The sequence below is a fragment of the Salvelinus fontinalis genome, chromosome 8, assembly GCF_029448725.1.
Source record: "Salvelinus fontinalis isolate EN_2023a chromosome 8, ASM2944872v1, whole genome shotgun sequence".
In the NCBI taxonomy this organism is placed as follows: domain Eukaryota; kingdom Metazoa; phylum Chordata; class Actinopteri; order Salmoniformes; family Salmonidae; genus Salvelinus; species Salvelinus fontinalis.
In genome coordinates, this window is record NC_074672.1 from 15,060,243 (window position 1) to 15,084,472 (window position 24,230).

Sequence of the window (24,230 nt, forward strand, 5' to 3'; positions counted from 1 at the left end):
GCTTGTTCATTCAGGAACTCAGGCCTGGTTTGTAACAAGTATATTCATAGTACAACTCCTCAGTCCTGTATTTGTGAGTAACAAAAGAGTTGGCTTAGAATTGACCTACAAAACTGTTTCTGTCTGTTGGGAATTTTCCTATCAAGGTGTGGAGTAAAGAATCAGAGTTGGGATCAGACAACAATGTAAACGGTTATCACAATGACACTGTGACTATAGTGGACAAATATATAAATTCAATAATTTCCCGTTTCTTCAAAAATCAGTTGACATTGAAATCATATCTCCCATGCCATTTTATTGGATTTTCAACATTGCACTAACTATTTTTGTTTCTGAAACTTAGATTTACAATTCTTTGAATGTTTTATTTGGTTCCAAATGAAACATTCAAAGAAAAGAACACCCTTGGATCAAACATGTGGGAGGTTCAATGATGCTGTGGGGTTGCTGCCTCTGGTACCTGGGGCCTTAAACGTGTGCAAGGCATCATGAAATCAAGGTGTTTTGGACTCCAATGTTCCACCTAGTGTCCAACAACTGGGTCTCCGTTGAAGAGTATGCGTCTTTCAGCAGGACAATGACCCCAAACACATTAAAACCACCCAGGAAGGGTTCAAGAAGAAATGGCGATACTGTATGTTCTGTAGTAGCTAGCGTTGAGTGCAGGTCGGAATCACATTGAAAGCAGCAGTTGATTGAAGTCACCCCTTAAACTTTGCAGAATTGGAGCAGTTTGCAGCTCAACAGAGGGCCAAGCTTCCAGTAGAAAAGTGCAGCAAGCACATTGATGGCTACAATAAGCATTTGTGGGCAGTTATCTTTGCCCTGCGATAGACTAGCGTCCTGTCCAGGTGGTATACTTGTACATCAAGCTGCCTCATGCTTCAGAAATAGGATATACTGTAGGCTCCTGCTCCTATGAGCCATTCCATCTGTCAAGGGTGCCAATATAAACTGAACAAAAATATAACATGTAAAGTGTTGCTCCAATGTTTCATGAGCTGAAATAAAAGATTCCAGAAGTGTTCTATACAAACAAAAAGTGTATTTCTCTCAAATGTTGTGCACAAATTTGTTTACATCTCTGTGAGTGAGCATTTCTCATTTGCCAAGATAACCATCTGCTTGACAGGTATGGCATATCAAGAAGCTGATTAAACAGCATGATCATTACACAGGTGCACCTTGTGCTGGGGACAATAACATGCCATTCTAAAATGTACGGCTGTCTCAAGTTTTGAGGGAGCGTGCAATTGGCATGCTGACTGCAGGAATGTCCACCAGAGCTGTTGCCAGAGAATGTAATGTTAATTTCTCTACCATAAGCCACCTCCAACGTTGTTTAAGAGAATTTGGCAGTATGTCCAACCGGCTTCACAACCGCAGACCACATGCAGACCACATAAAAATGTCCCAGTTCTTCCATGGCCTGGATACTCACCAGGCATGTCACCCATTGAGCATGTTTGGGATGCTCTGGGTCAACGTGTATGACAGCGCTTTCCAGTTTCCAACTTCCAGCAACTTCGCACAGCCATTGAAGAGGAGTGGGACAATGTTCCACAGGCCACAATCAACAGCCTGATCAACTCCATTGTTTTGAGCAGAGTACAAATAGCAAATAGAGTACTCTGAAAGGTAAATACTTCTGTATGCGTGAGTGTGCCTGTTTGTGTGCAGGCTGTAGTCTGCAAACAAATCTAATGCAAAAAGAGCTGTGTCCAGCCCTGAATAACCTTTGTATGTGCCATCTTATCATCATCAACAAGGGTGTCAGGTCTTTTAGAAAAGTTTCTTATGACCTTTGAAGTCCCTGTAGTCCATTTCCATTGAACAGTGTACAACACAACAACTTACATGATCAGACTAACATTGTTAGTTTCAACATTTTGTTGTCACATGCACAACATACAGCAGGTGTAAAACAGTACAGTGAAATCAAATCAAATTGTATTTGTCACATGCGCAAAATACAACAGGTGTAGACCTTACCGTGAAATATTACTTACAAGCCCTTAACCAACAATGCAGTTCAAGAAATAGAGTTAATAAAATATTTACTAAATAAACTAAAGTTAAAAAATCTAATCAATCAATAGGTAACACAAGAAATCTACATAACAATAACCAGGCTATATACAGGGGATAGCGGTACCGAGTCAATGTGCGGGGTACAGGTTAATCAAGGTAATTTGTGACTATGCATAGATAATAAACAGCAAGTAGCAGCAGTGTAAAAATGTAAATACTTCGGGTGGCCATTTGATTAGTTTAATTGTTCAGCAGTCTTATGGCTTGGGGTAAAAGGTGTTAAGGAGCCTTTTGGTCCTAGACTTTGCACTCTGGTACCGCTTGAAGTGCGGTAGCAGAGAGAACAGTCTATGAATTGGGTGACTGGAGTCTTTGACAAATGTTTGGGACTTCCTCTGACACCGCCTAGTATATAGGTCCAAGATGTCAGGAAGCTTGGCCTCTGCGCCTTCCGATCAGTTGCCATTGCAGGCGGTAATGCAACCGGTCAGGATGCTCTCAATGGTGCAAATTAATGTAGGTGTAAATTAATGTAGGATAATATAACACATTAGGTCTGGTAAAAGATAATACAAAGAAAAAACATGCATATTTTTTTTTTGTACCATCATCTTTGAAATGCAAGAGAAAGGCCATAATGTATTATCCAGCCCAGGCACAATTTAGTTGTTGACCACTAGATGGCAGCAGTGCATGTGCAAAGTTTTAGACTGATCCAATGATGTTTGTACATGTTGTATCAAGACTGCCCAAATGTGCCTAATTGGTTTATTAATACATTTTCAAGTTCATAATTGTGCACTCTCCTCAAACAATAGCATGGTATTATTTCACTGTAACAGTGAATTGGACAATGCAGTTAGATTAACAAGAATTTAAGCTTTCTGCCCATATCAAATATATCTATGTCCTGGGATTTTTTAAAATTACTTACAACCTCATGCTAATCACATTATCCTATGTTAGCTCAACCGTCCCTTGGGGGGCACACCGATCCTGTAGAGGTTTTAAAGAAGTATTTTTAAAGGGATACTTCAGGATTTTGGAAATGAGGCCCTTTATCTACTTTTCCGGCGTCAGATTAACTCTTGGATACCATTGTTGTGGTATCCAAGTTGAGCCACACTCATGGAGTGAAGTGGAGCCACACTCATCCGGGCCAAGTAGGTGTGTGTCTGCTGCCCTCTGCTGGAAACGGTGAGTACTGACTACAATTATGGGAGAGTGATGAATAACAGTGTACAGTGTACACAATAGCATATTTGGGTGGATTCATCTTAGCTCGAACGGGTTTTGGACAATTCTATTCTAATTCTAACCGTACTCTGCTCCTGGTCATGAAGAATTAAGGATCATTCTCCTCCATTTATCTGTCTGTTATCTCAATGTGTTGGGGTCTGTTTCCCAGCCCCAGATGAAGCCATCTTTTGGACTAAAAAGCATTTGATTTTTTAGTCCAGGATTAGGCTTAATCTGTGTCCGGGAAACCGGCCCATTATGTATTATGTCCAGATTGGTCCAACTCTATATTCACCCACCCCAGAGTATACTGTTCTAACCTCTCCTCCCCCTGTTTCCATAGTTACCCGTACACCCTGCGTCAGTACCTGGAGGTGAACGTGCCCAGCAGGAGAGAGGGCCCTCTGATGTTGCTGCAGCTGCTGGACCTCTTCTTCATTTCAACCAACATTGAGTAATCATATTGTTATTTAATATCTTTATTGTGCAGATGGCTACCCCCAGCTGGTTATCACTGACTTTGGCTGCTGCTTGGATCAGAAAGACTCCAGTCTACAGCTGCCCTTCAACTCTATATGGGTGAATAAATATGGCAACTCCTGCCTGATGGCACCTAAGGTAATCATCCTCAGAGAAATACAATAACACAACCTGCACATTCAAAACAACAAGCCCTTCTATTTGGGATGTGCCCGACAAAAAAAAATCTTGGTCGACCGAGATACATTTGTTCTTTTGACCAATCGATTGGTTGAAATTTTAAAAGGTGCATTTTTCCTTATATAGACACACCCTATGTGTTTTATTAAAATCAACTATATGTAGGCTATTGAGCTTGTCTTATGCTTTAAGCACACTGTGATGAAATAATTAAGACAAATTGACTCAAAAGGGAGCCAGAGGGACCTCCCTAGTGGTGCAGCGGTCTAAGGCACTGCATCGTAGTGCTTAAGGCGTCACTACAGAACTGGGTTCGATCCCAGGCTGTGTAACAGCCGGGCGTGACCAAGAGACCGGTGAGGCGGCACACAATTGGCCCATCGTCGTCTGGGTTAGGGGAGGGTTTGGCCGGCCGGGATGTCCTTGTTCCATCGCGTTCTAGCGACTCCTTGTGGCAGGCTGGGCGCCTAAAAGCTGACTTTGGTTGCCCGTTGTACGGTGTTTCCTCCGACACATTTGTGCAGGTGGCTTCTGTGTTAAGAGGCGTGGTTTGGCAGGTCATGTTTCGGAGGACGCATAACTCAACCTTTGCCTCCCGAGCGCATTAGAGAGTTGCACCGATGAGACAAGATCGAAATTGTGGAGAGAAAAGGGGGTAAAATACAAACATTTTATAATATTAATATCGTATAAATCACAATGGCTACGCATGGCATGTCTGCAAGGACCGTGAAACATTGTATCAACTATCAACTTGGGGCCTGAAGCTGGCACTAGCAAACTTGCAACATTGTATAAAATATTCTTGGCCCTCCGAGTTTCCTGTGTCAGTGAGCTCCAGGCAGACACAGCTATAAACTATTTGTGCAAATGATAAGAAGTAATCAGGTAGGCCTATTTTATGACGTTTCCACCGGATCAGAGCATGACATACCCCCTCCCCTTTCACGCGAGGTGTTATCGAAAGAGAAACGTTGAGGAACTGTTGTCATTCTCAATGTATGTAAAACCAGACTTTGTTACCCTGCTGTTTGAGGTGAAGACAAAATGACTTCATATTTCTCAATCAAATCCCCAAATGGGCACATTTATAGGCCTACATTTGCGTGAAGGCCAGTTAGCCTAGGCCTAATTCTATGCACAATCAGGTGCACTTCCTTACTCAACATTGACAGGAGCGCTACAAACAAACTCGTAAATGGAATTAAATAAACCAAAAGGCATTCCTCACAAGCGTAGCCTAGGTTGTAAAATCCGCAAACACAGTGTCCACTCTGACAATGAGAATGGTAAAATACTGTAATAATAATATATTGAATCCATTAACAGAAACTCTAGTACCCAAACAGACATTGTAGATTAGAACGGTAAATATATTACTGGGGATACTGGTGTGCCATCCCCGTGGCCTCCGCAATGGATTAGTCCACTGAGACAGGCGTGAATCAGACAGGTGTCCGTGTGCCATCAAAAAACAAAAACATACTGTATATTTGCGACTGCTCGACTAAAAACATTTCAGTCGACCAACAGCCTATCGACCAAACAATCGACCAGTCGACTAAATGGGTTCAGCCATACCTTCTATAAACCCTTTTTATCTATCCATTTTTGAAGCAAACTTCAATTGTTCTACCAGGAGTTGCTGAACATCTTTTCATCTTTGCTCTCTCCAAAGGTGGCCACTGCAGTTCCAAGCCAGGGAGTGGTAATCAATTACAGGAAGGCAGATGCCAGGGCTGTCAGTTTCATTTCCTATGAGATATTTGGCCAGGCCAACCTGTTCTATGGAGCAGGGGGCCTGGCTAGCAGGAGTTTCCAGGAGAAGCAGCTCCCTGCCCTACCTGCCAGTGTGTGTGTGCTGACATGCAGCTCGGGGCGGCAGCTAGCCTAGTGGTTAGAGCATTGGGTCAGTAACCGAAAGGTTGCTAGATCAAATCCCTGAGCTGACAAGGTAAAAATCTGTTGTTCTGCCCCTAAACAAGTCAGTTAACCCACTGTTCCCTGGTAGGCTGTCATTGTAAATAAGAATTTGTTCTTAACTGACTTGCCTAGATAAATTAAGATTAAAAAAAAAAAATAGTGGTCAGGCTGCTCATGCGAAAGAACCCCAATAAGGCAGGAGTCTAACTAGGATTTTCAAACCTTTACTTCATTGAAGGGTGTATTAAAGAAGAATTCAGTATTCCGTTCAGTAAATAAGGGTTTGGTGCTTAGTATGCAAAGCCGTTACATTATCAGAGGTATCAGAGATATACCCTGAATCCAAGACTCATATTATGCTCATATTGTTGTTTCTCTGCAGTGCCCCAGTGCCAGAGTGGCTGCCAACATGCTGCATCTCAGCCTCTGGGGAAGGCGGGCCCTGGCCAATCAGGACAGCGCTGGTATGAAGACGTTAGCTGATTGGCTGCTGTGCCAGTCTGCCATGGTGCTCCTGAGAGGCTGCAGGCCCAGTGGGAGCTTGGAAGAGGCAGAGCTACAGTACAGAGGTGCTTCATGTCGAACGTGGACCTGGAAGACCTCCGATTGTGGTGGAAATGGAATAGAAAAGTCACTCTGTGAAGTTGTGGGAACCCACCAATATAAAATCATTGAATTCACCTTAAAAAGGAAAATAATAATAATGTCAAAATAGTTTCTCTCCCCATTTCCACCCATGTGTGTAGAGCTTTCAGGAAACAAATACAGTGCGCTCCAAAAGTATTGGGACAGTGACACATTTTTGGTTGTTTTGGCTCTGTACTCCAGCACATTGGTTTTGAAATGATACAATAACTGTAAGGTTAAAGACTGTCAGCTTTAATTTTAGGGTATTTTCATGCATATCGTTTTGAAATTACAGCACTTTTTGTACATAGTCCCCCTATTTTAGGGGATTGGGACAAATTCACTTGTGTATTAAAGAAGTAAAAAGTTCAGTATTTGATCCCATATTCATAGCGCGCAATGACTACATCAAGCTTGTGACTCTACAACTTGTTGGATGCATTTGCTGTTTGTTTCGCTGGTTTCAGATTATTTTGTACCCAATAGAAATTAATGGTAAATAATATATTGTGCCATTTTGGAGTCACTTTTATTGTAAATAAGAATAGAATATGTTTCTAAACACTTTCACATTAAATGTGGATGCTACCATGGTTACGGATAATTCTGAATGAATCGTGAATAATGATGAGTGAGAGTTACACACATATCATACCCCCAAGACATGCTAACCTCTCACAATTACAATAACAGGGGATGTTAGCATTTTTTTTTTGGGGGGGGGGGTGATATTTATGCATCTGTGACTTTCTCACTTGTGTCTAACAAATTGTACTTGTTACAATCAATGTTATATAAAAGTAGGACAATGCATGGTCCGTTACAGATTTAGCCATCGTCAGATCAGAGCAGGGTCTGCCATGTTGAGGGCCTACAAAAGTGGCACCTGGGCAGTCCCCTATGAGTCTCTGATGGTGGCTGATATTGGGGACGTCAACGTGTATGAGGCCTACCGTACAATCCTGGCCACGGGCTTATTACACCTTACTATTGGTGAGGAGGAGCCCCCCCTTCTGCACTATGCAATCTGAGATGTGAGGAAAGTGATTTTGGACATTATAGCAAAGGCCTACTAACTGCAGTTCAGCAGTGTTCAGTTTACCTTTCAGATGTGCCTCAAAACAACACCTGCTTCGTCCTTCTCCTCGTCACACATTTAGGCTAATGTCGAATGAACCTTCCTGACAGTTGCAGGACAAAGGTTACTGTTATATTGTTTTGACACAAAGCACTCAAGATCCATTTGTTGTAACGTTTAACTGTATAGGCTACTTATTTTAAACAGGTGGTGATCACACCATAGCATACCGTATTCTCCAAGCAGTTGCTGAGAAATAAGTATTGTACTAGTAAGCTTGCATTTTTCATATGCCAGAACAACTAGAATACTTTCAGGGCCGGTTTCCCGGACAAAGATTAAGCCTAGTCCTGGACTAAAAAATGCTTTCAATGGAGAATCTCTGATGAGCACAATATTTTAATGCAGGACTAGGCTGAATCTATTTCTGTGAAACAGTACATTTGTGTCCTGTGTTTGTCAGACACGGCCCTGTGGGTCTCATCCATGTGGATGCCCAAGATTGGCCCGGGACCCCTTTCAGACGTTGTGAGGAGAAGGGCCTGCTGGACTGCAAGAGGGTTGTCCAGATAGAGCTGTGTGGAACACGCTACTCACCTGAAGCCTACGAGTGGAGCCGAGGACAGGTACACACTTTTGTGTGCAGTGGTCTTTCTCACCTAGGGCGACACAAACATTAACAATAGTTAAAAATACAGGTCCTTCAGAAAGTATTCACACCCCTTGACCTCTTCCACATTTGCCTGACTTTAAAATTGATTCAATTGAGATTTTTTTAAATCATTGCCCTCCACACAATGCCCCATAATGTCATAGTGGAATTCTGTTTTTAGTCATTTTTACAAATTAATAAAAAATTCATAGCTGAGATGTCTTGAGTCAATAAGTATTCAACCCCTTTGTTATGGTCCATTATGCACACCTGATTCTCATTCCCCCTGATTAGTAATTGTATATATGTGCCCTCTGTTCACCATTGTTTTGTCAGTTATTGTTCCCATGTCCGTTGGTCTTGTGAGTAGCTGTGCTTTGTGGATTCGGCTTTTGTGCTGAGTGTATTGTGTATTTGTTATTACGGGTCACGTCCCGTGTATTGTTATTACGGGTCTCATCCCATGTATTTATTAGAGGTTTAAGTTCACTCTTTTGTTTGGGTTACATCCCTGTGTTTTTGCATACGTGTTTGTTTTGGGCTTCGTCCCCGTGTCTTTCATGGCATGTTGTATTTTTGGGTGGAGTATTAAAAAACCCTATTACATATCCCTGCGCCTGTCTCCAATCATTTATACAATGTGACATAGATGGGTAAACATAAAATAAAAAGCACACATTGAATATTGCTTAAAGCATGATCAATCAATCAATCAATTTTATTTTATATAGCCCTTCGTACATCAGCTAATATCTCAAAGTGCTGTACAGAAACCCAGCCTAAAACCCCAAACAGCTAGTAATGCAGGTGTAGAAGCACGGTGGCTAGGAAAAACTCCCTAGAAAGGCCAAAACCTAGGAAGAAACCTAGAGAGGAACCAGGCTATGAGGGGTGGCCAGTCCTCTTCTGGCTGTGCCGGGTGGAGATTATAACAGAACTATGCCAAGATGTTCAAAAATGTTCATAAGTGACAAGCATGGTCAAATAATAATCATGAATAATTTTCAGTTGGCTTTTCATAGCTGATCATTAAGAGTTGAAAAACAACAGGTCTGGGACAGGTGGCGGTTCCATAACCGCAGGCAGAACAGCTGAAACTGGAATAGCAGCAAGGCCAGGCAGACTGGGGACAGCAAGGAGTCACCACGGGCGGCAGTCCCGACGCATGGTCCCAGGGCCCAGGTCCTCCGAGAGAAAGAAAGAGAGAAGGAGAAAATTAGAGAGAGCCAAGATTTTCAAAATGTTCATAAATGACAAGCATGGTCAAATAATAATCAGGAATAAATCTCAGTTGGCTTTTCAAAGCCGATCATTAAGAGTTGAAAACAGCAGGTCTGGGACAGGTAGGGGTTCCATAACCGCAGGCAGAACAGTTGAAACTGGAATAGCAGCAAGGCCAGGCGGACTGGGGACAGCAAGGTGTCAGCATGCCCAGTAGTCCTGACGTATGGTCCTAGGGCTCAGGTTCTCAGAGAGAAAGAGAGAACGAGAGAATTAGAGAGAGCATACTTAAATTCACACAGGACACTGGATAAGACAGGAGAAGTACTCCAGGTATAACCAACTGACCCTAGCCCCCCGACACATAAACTACTGCAGCATAAATACTGGAGGCTGAGACAGGAGCGGTCAGGTGACACTGTGGCCCCATCCGAAGAAACCCCCGGACAGGGCCAAACAGGAAGGATATAACCCCACCCACTTTGCAAAAGCACAGCCCCCGCACCACTAGAGGGAAATCCTCAACCACCAACTTACAATCCTGAGACAAGGCCGAGTATAGCCCACAAAGGTCTCCACCACAGCACAAACCAAGGGGGGGCGCCAACCCAGACAGGAAGATCACGTCAGTAACTCAACCCACTCAAGTGACGCACCCCTCCTAGGGACGGCATGAAAGAGCACCAGCAAGCCAGTGACTCAGCCCCTGTAACAGGGTTAGATGCAGAGAATCCCAGTGGAGAGAGGGGAACCGGCCTGGCAGAGACAGCAAGGGCGGTTCGTTGCTCCAGAGCCTTTCCGTTCACCTTCACACTCCTGGGCCAGACTACACTCAATCATATGACCTACTGAAGAGATAAGTCTTCAGTAAAGACTTAAAGGTTGAGACCGAGTCTGCGTCTCTCACATGGGTAGGCAGACTGTTCCATAAAAATGGAGATCTATAGGAGAAAGCCCTGCCTCCTGCTGTTTGCTTAGAAATTCTAGGGACAATTAGGAGGCCTGCGTCTTGTGACCGTAGCGTACGTATTGGTATGTACGGCAGGACCAACTCGGAAAGATAGGTAGGAGCAAGCCCATGTAACGCTTTATAGGTTAACAGTAAAACCTTGAAATCAGCCCTTGCCTTAACAGGAAGCCAGTGTAGGGAAGCTAGCACTGGAGTAATATGATCAAATTTCTTGGTTCTAGTCAGGATTCTAGCAGCCGTATTTAGCACTAACTGAAGTTTATTTAGTGCTTTATCCGGGTAGCCGGAAAGTAGAGCATTGCAGTAGTCTAACCTAGAAGTAACAAATGCATGGATTAATTTTTCTGCATCATTTTTGGACAGAAAATTTCTGATTTTTGCAATGTTACGTAGATGGAAAAAAGCTGTTCTTGAAACAGTTTTGATATGTTCGTCAAAAGAGAGATCAGGGTCAAGAGTAACGCCGAGGTTCTTCACAGTTTTATTTGAGACAACTTTACAACCATCAAGATGAATTGTCAGATTTAACAGAAGATCTCTTTGTTTCTTGGGACCTAGAACAAGCATCTCTGTTTTGTCCGAGTTTAAAAGTAGAAAGTTTTCAGCCATCCACTTCCTTATGTCTGAAACACAGGCTTCTAGCGAGGGCAATTTTGGGGCTTCACCATGTTTCATTGAAATGTACAGCTGTGTGTCATCCGCATAGCAGTGAAAGTTAACATTATGTTTTCGAATAACATCCCCAAGAGGTAAAATATATAGTGAAAACAATAGTGGTCCTAAAACGGAACCTTGAGGAACACCGAAATGTACAGTTGATTTGTCAGAGGACAGACCATTCACAGAGACAAACTGATATCTTTCCGACAGGTAAGATCTAAATCAGGCCAGAACTTGTCCGTGTAGACCAATTTGGGTTTCCAGTCTCTCCAAAAGAATGTGGTGATCGATGGTGTCAAAGGCAGCACTAAGGTCTAGTAGCACGAGGACAGATGCAGAGCCTCGGTCTGACGCCATTAAAAGGTCATTTACCACCTTCACAAGTGCAGTCTCAGTGCTATGATGGGGTCTAAAACCAGACTGAAGCATTTCGTATACATTGTTTGTCTTCAGAAAGGCAGTGAGTTGCTGCGCAACAGCTTTTTCTAAAATTTTTGAGAGGAATGGAAGATTCGATATAGGCCGATAGTTTTTTATATTTTCCGGGTCAAGGTTTGGCTTTTTCAAGAGAGGCTTTATCACTGCCACTTTTAGTGAGTTTGGTACACATCCGGTGGATAGAGAGCTGTTTATTATGTTCAACATAGGAGGGCCAAGCACAGGAAGCAGCTCCTTCAGCAGTTTAGTAGGAATAGGATCCAGTATGCAGCTTGAAGGTTTAGAGGCCATGATTATTTTCATCATTGTGTCAAGAGATATAGTACTAAAACACTTAAGTGTCTCTCCCGATCCCAGGCCCTCGCAGAGCTGTGCAGATCCAGGACAGCTAAGCCCTGGAGGAATACGCAGATTCAAAGAGGAGTCCGTAATTTGCTTTCTAATGGTCATGATCTTTTCCTCAAAGAAGTTCATGAATTTATTACTGCTGAAGTGAAAGCCATCCTCCCTTGGGGAATGCTGCTTTTTAGTTAGCTTTGCAACAGTATCAAAAAGAAATTTGGGATTGTTCTTATTTTCCTCGATTAAGTTGGAAAAGTAGGATGATCGAGCAGCAGTGAGGGCTCTTCGGTACTGCACGGTACTGTCTTTCCAAGCTAGTCGGAAGACTTCCAGTTTGATGTGGCGCTGATGATGATGAAGTTATTAATCCCTTTTCCCATCTCCAAGGTCATTAGCCCCTTTGCTGTTTGTCTTCTGTTGCCCCGTACCCTCTGTATACATCCCACCTTGACACATGGAAGGTGGGATGTATACAGAGGGTACGGGGCAACAGAAGACAAACAGCAAAGGGGCTAATGACCTTGGAGATGGGAAAAGGGACGATAAACCGGGGGGAGAGTTTGCGGGATTCCACCCGGACAGACAAATCCCGGGTGGACAGTCATACCTTCTGCCCGAAACGATACAGGGGAGCCGGGGTCCGGTGACAATCCGCTTGTCGTCGATACCTGGAGGTGGTCTTGAGGAGGGCCGTTCGGGCTCTCCTCCAGGTACGATGACAGCGGCGGACAAAAATCTGGGCCGAAGGTATGCCGACCTCTTCTTCTTGTTCAGGGAAGAGCGGGTCTGATACCCCAGGGAACACTCAAAGGGTGATAGGCCCGTGGAAGAACAGGGAAGGATGTTGCTGGCGTATTTGACCCACACAAGCTGCTGGCTCAAGGTGGTGGGGTTCGCGGAGACCAGCGCAGAGTAGTTTCTAGGTCCTGGTTGGCTCACTCCGACTGGCCGTTGGACTGGGGATGGAACCCGGAGGACAGGCTGGCCGATGACCCAATGAGGGTGCAGAACACCTTCCAGAACCGGGACGAGAACTGAGGACCCCGGTCTGAGACCATGTCTACTGGCAGTCCATGGATCCGGAATTGGTCCACCATGAGCTGGGCCGTCTCTTTGGCAGAGGGTAGCTTGGGGAGAGGAATGAAGTGGGCGGCTATGGAAAACCGATCCACTACAGTCAGGATAGCGATGTTGCCATCAGACGGGGGGAGACTCGTGACAAAGTCCAGGGAGATGTGAGACCAGGGATGGTGAGGGACAGGCAGAGGTTGGAAGAGACCAGCCGGAGCTTGCCGAGGAGTCTTGTTCTGTGCTCAGACCTTGCAAGCGGTGACGAATGCGGAGACGTCAGGAACCATGGTAGGCCACCAAAAGCATTGTCGCACAAAATCCAGTGTCCGACGAGAGCCCGGGTGGCAGGCAAGCCTGGAGGAGCGGACCAGGACCAAGGAGCGGACCGCGACCAAGGAGCGGACCGCGTCAGGAACAAACATCCGGGGTTCGGCTGGGAACGGTGCGCCTCACGAACCTGCTTCCCTATCCCCCAGCTGTGTGCCGTCGCTAGGCACGAGGTGGGAAGGATGCTCTCAGGTTCCAGGGTAGTAGCCGTGGGACTATAGCGGCGTCACAGCGCATCCGGCTTGACATTCTTGTAATTGGGCGGTATGGAAGGGAGAAGTAGAACCGGGTGAACAGTAGGGCTGACCTAGCTTGCCTGGAATTGAGGTGCTTGGCAGAGCAGAGATGTTCCAGGTTCTTGTGGTCGTCCACACAATGAAAGGATGTTCCACCCCCTCCAGCCAGTGCCTTCACTCCTCCAATGCCATCTTCACCACGTGAACTCACGATTCCCCACATTGTAGTTCCTCTCCATGGCATTGAGGCGGTGGGAGAAGAAGGCACAGGGATGTAACTTGAGGTCCAGGGCAGACCGCTGGGAGAGAGCAGCCCCCACTCCAGCATCCGAAGCATCGGCCTCTACCACGAACTGGCGGGACGGGTCAGGATGAACCAAGATGGGCGCTGTGGTGAAGCGGTGTTTGAGATCCCGAAATGCCCGGTCAGCAGCTGGGGAGCACGTGAACGGAGCCTTGGGAGAGGTGAGTGCAGACAGGGGGGAAGACAGGGTGCTGTAGCCCCAGATAAAGCGTCGATAAAAGTTGGCGAATCCCAGGAAACGTTGCAGCTGTACTCTGGATGTAGGCTGGGGAAAATCCACCACGCTCTCACTTTCCCGTGATCCATCTGTACACTCCCTGCAGCGATGATGTAACCCAGAAAGGGGATGGTGGAGCGATGGAATTCGCACTTCTCTGATTTTACAAAAAGCTGGTTTTTCAGGAGGTGTTGGCGAACCTGTCGGACATGGAGCACGTGTTCTTGGATGGAGCGGGAGAAGACGAGGATGTCATCGAGGTAGACGAAGACGAACCGGTTCAACATGTCGAGGACAACATCATTAACCAGAGCCTGGAACACAGCATTGGTAAGGCCAAATGGCATGACCAGATACTCGTAGTGAACACTGGCTGTGTTGAAGGCAGTTTTCCACTCGTCCCCTTCCCGTATCCGCACCAGGTGGTAGATGTTCCGTAGGTCCGGCTTGGAGAACACAGTGGCCCCCTGAAGCGGCTCGAAGGCCGAGGAGTTGAGAGGTAGCGGATAGCGGTTCTTCACCGTGATGTCGTGGAGACCCCGGTAGTCGATGCACGAGCGAAGGGTTTTGTCCTTCTCCAGGAAGAGAAGCCTCTCTACCGGACAACGGAGAATCAAACACCTTCCAAACCTCCTCCACGAACTCCTCCAGACTGAGGCAGACGGCGGATTGTTGCTCCCACCGCAGTGGTCCAGGCGAGTGCCCTCCCGGACATCAGCGTTATGATGTACGCTATCATCGAACCGTCCGAGGGGAAAGAAGAAGGCTGCAGCTCGTAAATGAGGGAGCACTTGGAGAGAAAAGCCCAGCAGGTTCCGGAATCTCCAGCATAGCACTCCGGAATAGGTAAGCGGGGTTCTCGGGACACTGGGGTAGGCTGGGAGATCACCATTGTGGTAGGCTGCCTAACAGACAACCCACGGAATTGCTCCAGCAATGTGTTAACCGCTCAGTCATGGCGTTTGGCCAAGGTCTGGAACCCTTCCGTAAGTCCACGAAGCAACTCCTTGTGCCTTCCAATGGTGGTTCCTTGGGAGGAGAGGGCGTTGCGGAGTTGGTCCAAGTCTGCTGGGTCAGTCATGGCCAGTTCGTACTATCAGGTTTCAGGTATAACCCAGATGCAGACATTGTCGAAGAAACAAGTTTATTTCTAGTACAGGGTCAGGCAAACAAACGCTGGTAGCTTTCAAGAAAAAAAACGAACTGGCAACATACAGAGAACACAGGTAAAAATACACTGGGAATAATGGAGAAGATGGGCGAAAGCTTGAGGGGGGTAGAGACAATCACAAAGACAGGTGAAACAGATCAGGGTGTAACAATGTACAGTAGTATAAATATTAGAATGAGCTGTCACGGGAATACAGTATTTAAATAGTGTGAAACAGAAAGTGTCCAGTGGTTCACTTTATAACGAGGTGAATCAGCTTTAATATTGCAAATAGATTGTGGCTTCTATCAATGTAATTGTCTGCATAATATGTAATCCCCCATATATTTGTATAAATATTATTTTAAATATATTATTTTTTAAATATATTTTCCATTATTATTTTCCCCTTACCCTACCACATCTCCCCTAATTGGAGTAAACTAATGGGCAACAACACTCAGGCTTCTATCTCTGACGCACCTGTACTGTTTCCATCTGTTGGACAGAAGCAGAGTTAGTCCGTGGCTTGGGGGGGCCAAGCTGAATTTCTTCAGCTGCCTGAGGTACAAACAACAATACAATCAAAGGTAAAATATTCACTCGGTGTGACCATATCATGCCAAACAAGGATACTGATAAAGCTGAGGAATAGAAATTAATATAATTTGTCTTGGCAACATATGAACGTAAAGCATTTATTACACACAGCAAGAGGATATGCACTGTAGCAGAACCTTTGAGACATGTGAAACATGATTAATTTATTTAGTCAACATTGTACTATAGTAATTCTGTAACAAAAACATGTTTAAAATTTAACAAACAACAGTATTGATATGACAACATTATAATAAATCCATGTAAAAACAAATATTTGATTTATTACAGTATGTTAATATATGTACAGATGATGTGGTAGAACATGTACAGCATTTCCAAATCCAACTAAACTATTGTCATGACAACAATATTAGTTTGTTTGTAAATTAATTTGGGTTAAGCACAATCAAGTTTAGTTTTTTATTTCAAAATAGATCAGATAATGTCGCATGAAATGTTGTCCATTCTCCAACACACAGTGCCTTGCAAAAGTATTCATCCCCCTTGGCGTTTTTCCTATTTTGTTGCATTACTACCTGTAATTAAAATTTATTTTAAATTGGATTTCATGTAATGGACATACACAAAATAGTCCAAATTGGTGAAGTAAAAAAAAAGAAAAAAAGGCTTGTTTCAAAAATATATATTTTTTAAAATAAATAAACGGAAAAGTGGTGTGTGTATATGTATTCACCCCCTTTGCGATGAAGCCCCTAAATAAGATCTGGTGCAACCAATTACCTTCAGAAGTCACATAATTAGTTAAATAAAGTCCACCTGTGTGCAATCTAAGTGGCACATGATCTGTCACATGATCTGTCACCTGTTCTGAAAGGCCCCAGAGTCTGCAACACCACCAAGCAAGTGGCACCATGAAGACCAATGAGCTCTCCAAACAGGTCAGGGACAAAGTTGTGGAGAAGTACAGATCAGGGTTGGGTTATAAAATAATATCAGAAACTTTGAACATCCCACGGAGCACCATTAAATCCATTATTAAAAAATGGAAAGAATATGGCACCACAACAAACCTGCCAAAAGAGGCCCGCCCACCAAACTCACGGACCAGACAAGGAGGGCATTAATCAGAGAGGCAACAAAGAGACCAAAGATAACCCTGAAGGAGCTGCAAAGCTCCACAACGGAGATTGGAGTATCTGTCCATAGGACCACTTTAAGCCATACACTCCACAGAGCTGGGCTTTACGGAAGAGTAGCCAGAAAAAAGCATTGCTTAAAGAAAAAAATAATCAAACACATTTAGTGTTCGCCAAAAGGCATGTGGGAGACTCCCCAAACATATGGAAGAAGGTACTCTGGTAAGATGAGACAAAAATGTAGCTTTTTGGCCATCAAGGAAAACGCTATGTCTGGCGCAAACCCAACACCTCTCATCACCTTGAGAACACCATCCCCACAGTGAAGCATGGTGGTGGCAGCATCATGCTGTGGGGATGTTTTTCCATCGGCAGGGACTGGGAAACTGGTCAGAATTGAAGGAATGATGGATGGCGCTAAATACACGGAAATTCTTGAGGGAAACCTGTTTCATTCTTCCAGAAATGTGAGACTGGGACGGAGGTTCACCTTCCAGCAGGACAATGACCCTAAGTATACTGCTAAAGCAACACCCGAGTGGTTTAAGGGGAAACATTTAAATGCCTTGGAATGGCCTAGTCAAAGCCCAGAGCTCAATCCAATTGAGAATTTGTTGTGTGACTTAATAAAGATTGCTGTACACCAGCGGAACCAATCCAACTTGAAGGAGCTGGAGCAGTTTTGCCTTGAAAAATGGGCAAAAATCCCAGTGGCTAGATGTGCCAAGCTTATAGAGACATACCCCAAAAGACTTGCAGCTGTAATTGCTGCAAAAGGTGCCTCTACAAAGTATTGACTTTGGGGGGGCGAATAGTTATGCATGCAAGTTTTTTTTTTTCTTTCTTATTTCTTGTTTGTTTCACAATAAAAAAATATTTTGCATCTTCAAAGTGGTAGGCATGTAAATCAAATGATAAAGCCCCCCCAAAAAATATATTTTAATTCCAGGTTGTAAGGCAAGAAAATAGGAAAAATGCCAAGGGGGGTGAATATTTTCACAAGCCACTGTATACTAGATCATTGCTACATGAAGCCACTGGCCAAGTTCTGTTGTAAAACTAAAAAAGCTCTGACCAAGGCCAAGAGGACGATACGTAAAGCCTAATAAAGAACAGTGATACTAGCAAGAGCAGTGTGCGGGTTTCTCTTTTCTTTCACGTAAAAAATAAAGGGAAATAGACTAATGCAAAAAGCTTGGTCATGTAACAAAAGCCTAAAGTATAACGTTATAGACTTTTTTAAATAGCCTATTTCTACATGAATAAGAATGAACATGAAATATTAGCAGCCAAGGATAAATGGAAGGCATTGTAGTTACAGTATATATTGCACAAGAATAAAACATATTTTTTAGAGTAAGGTCAAAATGGTGAAGAAAATAGATCTAGTAGAGACATGCATCTCTATTCACAGTACTGACCAATCACCATTGGGACAGTGAAGCTAATATTAAAGCACAATCTGATATATTAGATATTTGAATAATAATGGATGACGGTTATAAAAAGGCATGAGTCTACTTATGACCACAGTGATTCAGTTAGCTCATCTAGAGGTTGTAACAGCAGTAGATATTAGTTAGCTACTTAGTTCTAATTACAGCATGCAGAGGAAGGGATCCGAAAGGGAAAGCAATCTAGGAATTGTTCAATGGTTGTTGCTTTGAGATCCACTATATTCTGTACCCTCCCTCTTTAACTGAACCTACTTTAAGAAGTACTTCCGTAACAAATAAATATTTCAAGTGCAAAAAAGGCAGCAGAACTCCAGCAGAACATGATGGCAGATAAATGTAATACAGTTGTCGCAATGAGCCAAGCCAACCTCACTATTGAAAGTAATTTTTTCAAACCATGTCCTAGTGCAATCACTCAAAACATACAGTAGCCTCCTCCCCCTGAACACAGCCATGAGGATACCTCGGTGTCGTCTTGGCTTTTAAACACAGATAGCTTAGGTATGTGTCCATTTAGGCCTGTATCCTGACTTGGGATGTGTGCATGCAATGCATCTCAGACTTCCAAGCATATCTTTTTGGGGATATTTTTTCACAACGTACAGTAATTGACACGATTTCTATTTGGGGCCTGTGATCTTGTCCAGGCCCGGCCAGCCAGGAATGTAGTACCGGGGCAGAGTTCCCTCCATAAGCCTCTCCATCCACAGCCCCAGGCGGTCCAGTTTGTGGTGGATCTGCAGTGTGGCGGTGGAGCGGGACCTGGGCGTAGACCTGCGTGGTGGGTGGTCGTCCCTGGACCCGGACCTAGACCTCTTCCCTCCCCCAGTAGCGCCCCCGGGCCCTTCCTCCTCAGAGGACCCACCTTCCTCCCCGGTGTAGACAGGCTTGAAGAGGCAGAGGTACTTCTTATGGCCGTTGAGTGCCAGTACATAGCCTGTGTAGTCTATCTTGTGGCGGGCACAGTCATCCTCTTCAGTGTCTATCTGCATGGCGTCCTGGGCAAACTCCAACAGTGTTTCCATCCATGCACTGTGCTTGTCCACGTTCAGGAAGGAAAAGTGCAGAGTCAGGCTCCTGTAGTGGCAAGAGGAGAAGACATGATATGTTGGTAACCTTTTAAACATGTATAAACATTTATAATGTGAATATAAAAACGGCAGTTGTGTTCACCATACCACTCGCCTATACATATTCATGTTATAAGCATATAAAATACATCATTCAATGTATGTCTATTTCACCTCAAGCACCAGACCATGTGGGATCATATCCTGCCCTCACCCGGTGAAAGAGTAGACTTCTTTGGCGAACTTGCTGAGTAAGACGTTCTTGGTGGCATCAGTGAGCACCAGTACCACGTTCATATGGCCTGGTCTCAGCTTCACCAGGTTACTGGTGTATGTGATGTCTGTCAGCTCCGTCACCTCCACAAAGTTCTTCTTCGGTGGGCGACTATAAAATTTAAATAAAAAGCAGAACCACTGAATCACTCCTTTTCATTTATTGAAAGCGAAAGGAGAAATATAATCCCTAAAATATGTCAGATAGTTCAACCAAAACATCATATTTTAGTCACAGCTTGAATATTTTCAATATAGCTTAAAATTAAAAAATGCTGTCTTGCCTTGAGGTGCTGCTGCTACCCGGTGACCCATTTTCTGCCTTAGTTCCTTCTTTTGCCTTTGGTTTGGATTTGCCATCTTCACTAGAGTCACTGAAATCTCACAAAGCAGAACGGTAAGCCTAAACAAGTAGTAGAATAGCAGAATCACACTGTTCCTCTATTTTACCTGAAGGCCTGAACCACCACAGTGCCAAACAAGATGAATAAGGCCGAGAATATCAACGACAGGAGGGGCATCATCTCACGCCTGCAGAAACATATTACAGACATTGATTATGTCCTTTTCTCCTTATGTTGTCCGCTCCCAAATACATACCTACAATTTTGAATAAAAGATAACTTACCAATTATTATGAAGAATATCATCAAGGATTTCAGAAATGTAATCATATGCTGTATAGATCCATCGAATAAGAAACATCTGGAAAATATATATACATTTACTGCCTATAATTATACTGTATTATCCATTATATTAAAAACCATTGCAGATTTGGAATGCCATAAAAGAACATTTGATCAAATACCTTATCTCTGGACACAGTACTAATTACTACATCATTACCCTTGCTCTGCCGAGACTTAAGTAGGCCAGCCTTTCTAATGAGGATAATACTGTGGAACTCAATTTACAGAGGCAAACTCATTGTTGAGCTCCGGCAGCATGGCGTCGTAGTTGAGGATGGTGGGGTCTTTCTGCAGCCTCTCCAGCTCATCTAACAGACGTTGTTTATCCTCATCAGTACCATTCCAACCACCCGCCACCTCCTTGTACAGGACCTTCCCTGCTGGGTTACGACGCTCCAAGATGAACACCTGCCGAGCAAGCACACCCAGGCAGACACACACATCCACATGAGCTTATAGTATTGGGGAAAGGTGATTTTACCTTGTGATACATTATAACAGAAAGAGAGGATGAGTGGCTGTAGCTCATTATACAGACACTTCTACCATAAGCTCTCAAAAACTGAATTGCAGTCCATATGACTCTTAAGATGCATCAAAGGAGATCACATTAACAAAGTTCATATTTAATATGGCACTCTACAGTCTCCACTACAGCTATGTTAGCATACACTTACCTGTGGTGGTGGAGGTGTGCTGTCCTTAGTCTTCAGCAGAATATCACACAGTGATTGTTGCAGTCTTTGGTAGACGTAGGCAAACCTCACCACCTCCAGAGTGTTGGTAGAGGCAAATGTGAGGAAGGCCTGGTTTCCTATGGTATAGGACTCCTCATCACCAGTGATCAGTAGAACACAGTACCTAAAAGACAGATGTTTGGGAATATGATGCAAAAGTGAAATCATGTAAACTGGCTGTTCATAAACGATATGTTTAAAAATAGACATAGACTTCAGCCAAAAAGGAAATAAAAAGCATAAGCTTACTTCCTGCGTCGGTGGAACTGCTTCACAGGGCAAAGTTCATCAAACAGTTTCTGGTTCACCAGTCGAGGGACGAGGAGAAACTTGTTGTTTGTTATAAATTCATCGACGATTTGTTTTTTCATCCCTTTAGCCTAGAGGAGAACAACGACACATAGGTATCAATGACATGAAATGCCATGTCTCTAATCAGCTTAATTAACAACAAACACAGCATCTCTAAATATAATCAATGATATGTCAGTAATACAGATAATATGTCAGTAATACAGATAATATGTCAGTAATACAGATAATATGTCAGTAATACAGATAATATGTCAGTAATACCTAAGATACTTCTCAGGTATTCAAATGCTATTTAATTATTCAATCAAACTGTCTGGTGGAAAAGTAAGAGGATCCACAGTAGTCGAGTCTAGTAAAGCATCTAGTATCTACCTGTATAATGTCTGCAGGCTTGTCTGTACTCTCCTTAAAGACCAGCATGGTGGGGGCGTAGGTGTTGATGTTGAACTGCTTCAGTAGGTTCGCAGTCTCTGACAGGCCCTGGTCCACGTATCCAAACTGAACATAATCCTTATAGGCGAAAGCAGTCAGCTAAAAAATATAAGAGCAAAAACTCAACTGTAAGCAAGTATTAGAAAGCTGTTGTCAATGGTCTATGCTCCGGAAGGAAGTAAATAATAGTTAGTCAGAACAGCGCTCTCAGTGGTGGTTAAAACTGATGCCAGACTGACTAATCTAGACCAGGGCAACTCCCGTCCTCAGGGGCCTGATTGGTGTCACCCTTTTGCCCCAGCCCCAGCTAACACACCTGACTCCAATAATCAACTAATCATGATCTTCAGTTAAAAAGACAATTAGTTTAAATCAGATGTTTGCTAAGGATGGGGGAGAAGTGTGACACCAATCAGGACCCTGAGGACTGGAATTGCCCAGGCCTGATCTAGACAATGGCTTACCTTGTACAAGAGTGGAACTACAGGCACTTGGTCAAACAGAAGAACGTGCGGCTTGTTCTGCTCATGCCAGCTGTTCAGGAATTGAAAGTCGTTTCTGTCTGTAACCTGAAACAGTTTATTTTTTGTAAACATAATTGCTGAGATGCCAACAATGGTGAGTCAGAAAACAAATCTGCCAAAAACATGTAATTTTACCTTCTCAACCAGTCTCTGAGGGAGCAGGTCCTCCACAAACTGCCTCAGGTGCTCCTTCACCACAGCGTAGTGGAAGAAGGTCACTTTCCCGTTGATGACCCCCAGTATGGATGGGGTGCGGTGAGCACCGAGGTGATTGGCCAGACGTCTCTCATAACCAACGTCCACCACACCAATCCCCACACCTGAGACATAACACACCAGTTGAACACAATCAGCCAAACCCCAGACTCCGTATGGTTATTTTACCTACTTTAGTTGAATGCACTGATTGTATGTCGCTTGGGATAAGAGTGTCTGCTAGAAGACTAGCATGTAATGTAAATGTAACACACTGTCATGTGGAAGGTGAAGGCGCTGAGTCATTTTCATTTGTGTAATGCATTTCATAATTTTCCTACCCAAGGCTTCCAGCTCCAACACAACCTCTTTCCAGACCGGTTCAATGTGGATACAGCTGAAACACCAGTCGGAAGTGATTTTGATCAGGTACGGTCTCTTATAGCTGTCAGGCACCACGTCATTCACATACTGGTTGAAGTGCAGAGCGTACTTGCTGTCGGCAAACTCCCGGTTGCCCTTATTGTTGAATGGGAAGTGGAAGAAGGACTCGTCGAAGTAGAAGTGGTCGTGGCGGTGACCATAGTGACCATGACCATACGGCTGGGTGTCATCAGTCTGGCCATATCGGTCATAGTTGGTTCTCTTCTCCTCATTGGATAATATCTTAGAGTTTGGGTAGAAAGCAGATGCATATGGTTAACAGAGGGTGGAGCCTTCCCTTCTGAATAATGCATTTACAGTAAACTGCTGAGGTTTTAATGTTGGCAAATATTGGATACTCTCTTACCTCATAAGATTTGGTAATCTTGATGAACATATCTTCAGCGCCTTCGTTTTTGTTTTTGTCCGGATGCCTTACAGAAATAAAGGACCATGCATCACTGGCCATGTATTTTTGTAAACAGGGTCAATCATCTTAATGCTAAATATATCCACGGAGTCCTGACACCCAGAAGAGAAGGGGTCAGTTAAAGATGTTCTTACCATTCCCTAACTAGGCGCTTGTACACTTTCTTGATTTCAGCTTGACTTGCACTTTTGGTCACTCCAAGAATCTTGTATGGGTCTACTTCATTGGCTGTCTCCATTGAGCCACCCAGAAGATGCAGACAGACAACCACTATACCAGGAAATGTCAAAAACATCCTTGTTCTTCTTGCCATGTGTTTTTGTCTGGAAAGCACCAACAAAGACAGTCAGATAGAACATATCTGCCTGATGGGATGTCTAGCTAAGGTTAAGCAAATGAGTCTGTATCGGTAAAAGGAAGATTTGAATGCCAAAGGGAAAATATACACAGACAAAAATAACCATCTAAACACAGCATTTAGCAGGCAATGGCATTATAATTGCCACATGTGAAGATTTAAAACAGAACACATGCATTACATTGCCATTGACTTGAATCACCACATTGCTATGCAATCAATTTATAATAGAGAGCTCGCTAGCTATCCAGGCTAGCTTGTTGAAAAAAACATACACGCACCTCAAGAATCTGGTTGGATCAACTGTTCTTCTGTCACATTCATCTAAAATGTATCTGTCACTGCTGTTCTGCGAATGAAAAGCATGGAAAATGTGTGATTTGAAGCATCATCTGAGCTCTCTAACGTTATCTCTCCTCCGTAAATGATAACCTACCGGGACTGCATCCAGTGTGAAGGAGGGATCAGATACACC

General features: G+C 43.8%; 1 protein-coding gene and 1 long non-coding RNA gene across 2 annotated transcripts; one reads left to right on the forward strand and one right to left on the reverse strand.

Annotated features, from left to right (window-relative positions):
* The first annotated feature begins 3,310 nt into the window (after positions 1–3,310).
* LOC129860672 (uncharacterized) lies at positions 3,311–7,076 on the forward strand. Its single transcript, XR_008760399.1, has 2 exons — positions 3,311–3,891; positions 6,239–7,076. It is a non-coding gene; the product is annotated as an uncharacterized LOC129860672 (long non-coding RNA).
* An 8,757-nt stretch (positions 7,077–15,833) lies between these two features.
* LOC129860673 (dnaJ homolog subfamily C member 16-like) lies at positions 15,834–24,208 on the reverse strand. Its single transcript, XM_055931304.1, has 15 exons — positions 24,037–24,208; positions 23,532–23,720; positions 23,335–23,401; positions 22,886–23,210; positions 22,485–22,669; positions 22,290–22,394; positions 21,766–21,924; positions 21,328–21,458; positions 21,019–21,202; positions 20,567–20,749; positions 20,278–20,354; positions 20,100–20,180; positions 19,934–20,023; positions 19,591–19,761; positions 15,834–19,383 (listed from the first exon to the last, which is right to left on the reverse strand). The coding sequence occupies exons 2-15, from the start codon at positions 23,708–23,710 to the stop codon at positions 18,927–18,929; spliced, it is 2,394 nt and encodes a 797-aa protein (XP_055787279.1). The 5' UTR covers positions 23,711–23,720; positions 24,037–24,208; the 3' UTR covers positions 15,834–18,926.
* Between the last annotated feature and the right edge of the window lie 22 nt (positions 24,209–24,230).

Coding starts and splice junctions, on each gene's coding strand:
- LOC129860673 (XM_055931304.1), bottom strand. CDS start 23,710: ATGGCAAGAAGAACAAGGATGTTTTTGACATTTCCTGGTATAGTGGTT. Junction 20,750..21,018: donor GCACACCTCCACCACCACAG/GTAAGTGTATGC, acceptor CTTGCTCGGCAG/GTGTTCATCTTGGAGCGTCG. Junction 20,024..20,099: donor GTGGTGGTTCAGGCCTTCAG/GTAAAATAGAGG, acceptor GTGAGATTTCAG/TGACTCTAGTGAAGATGGCA.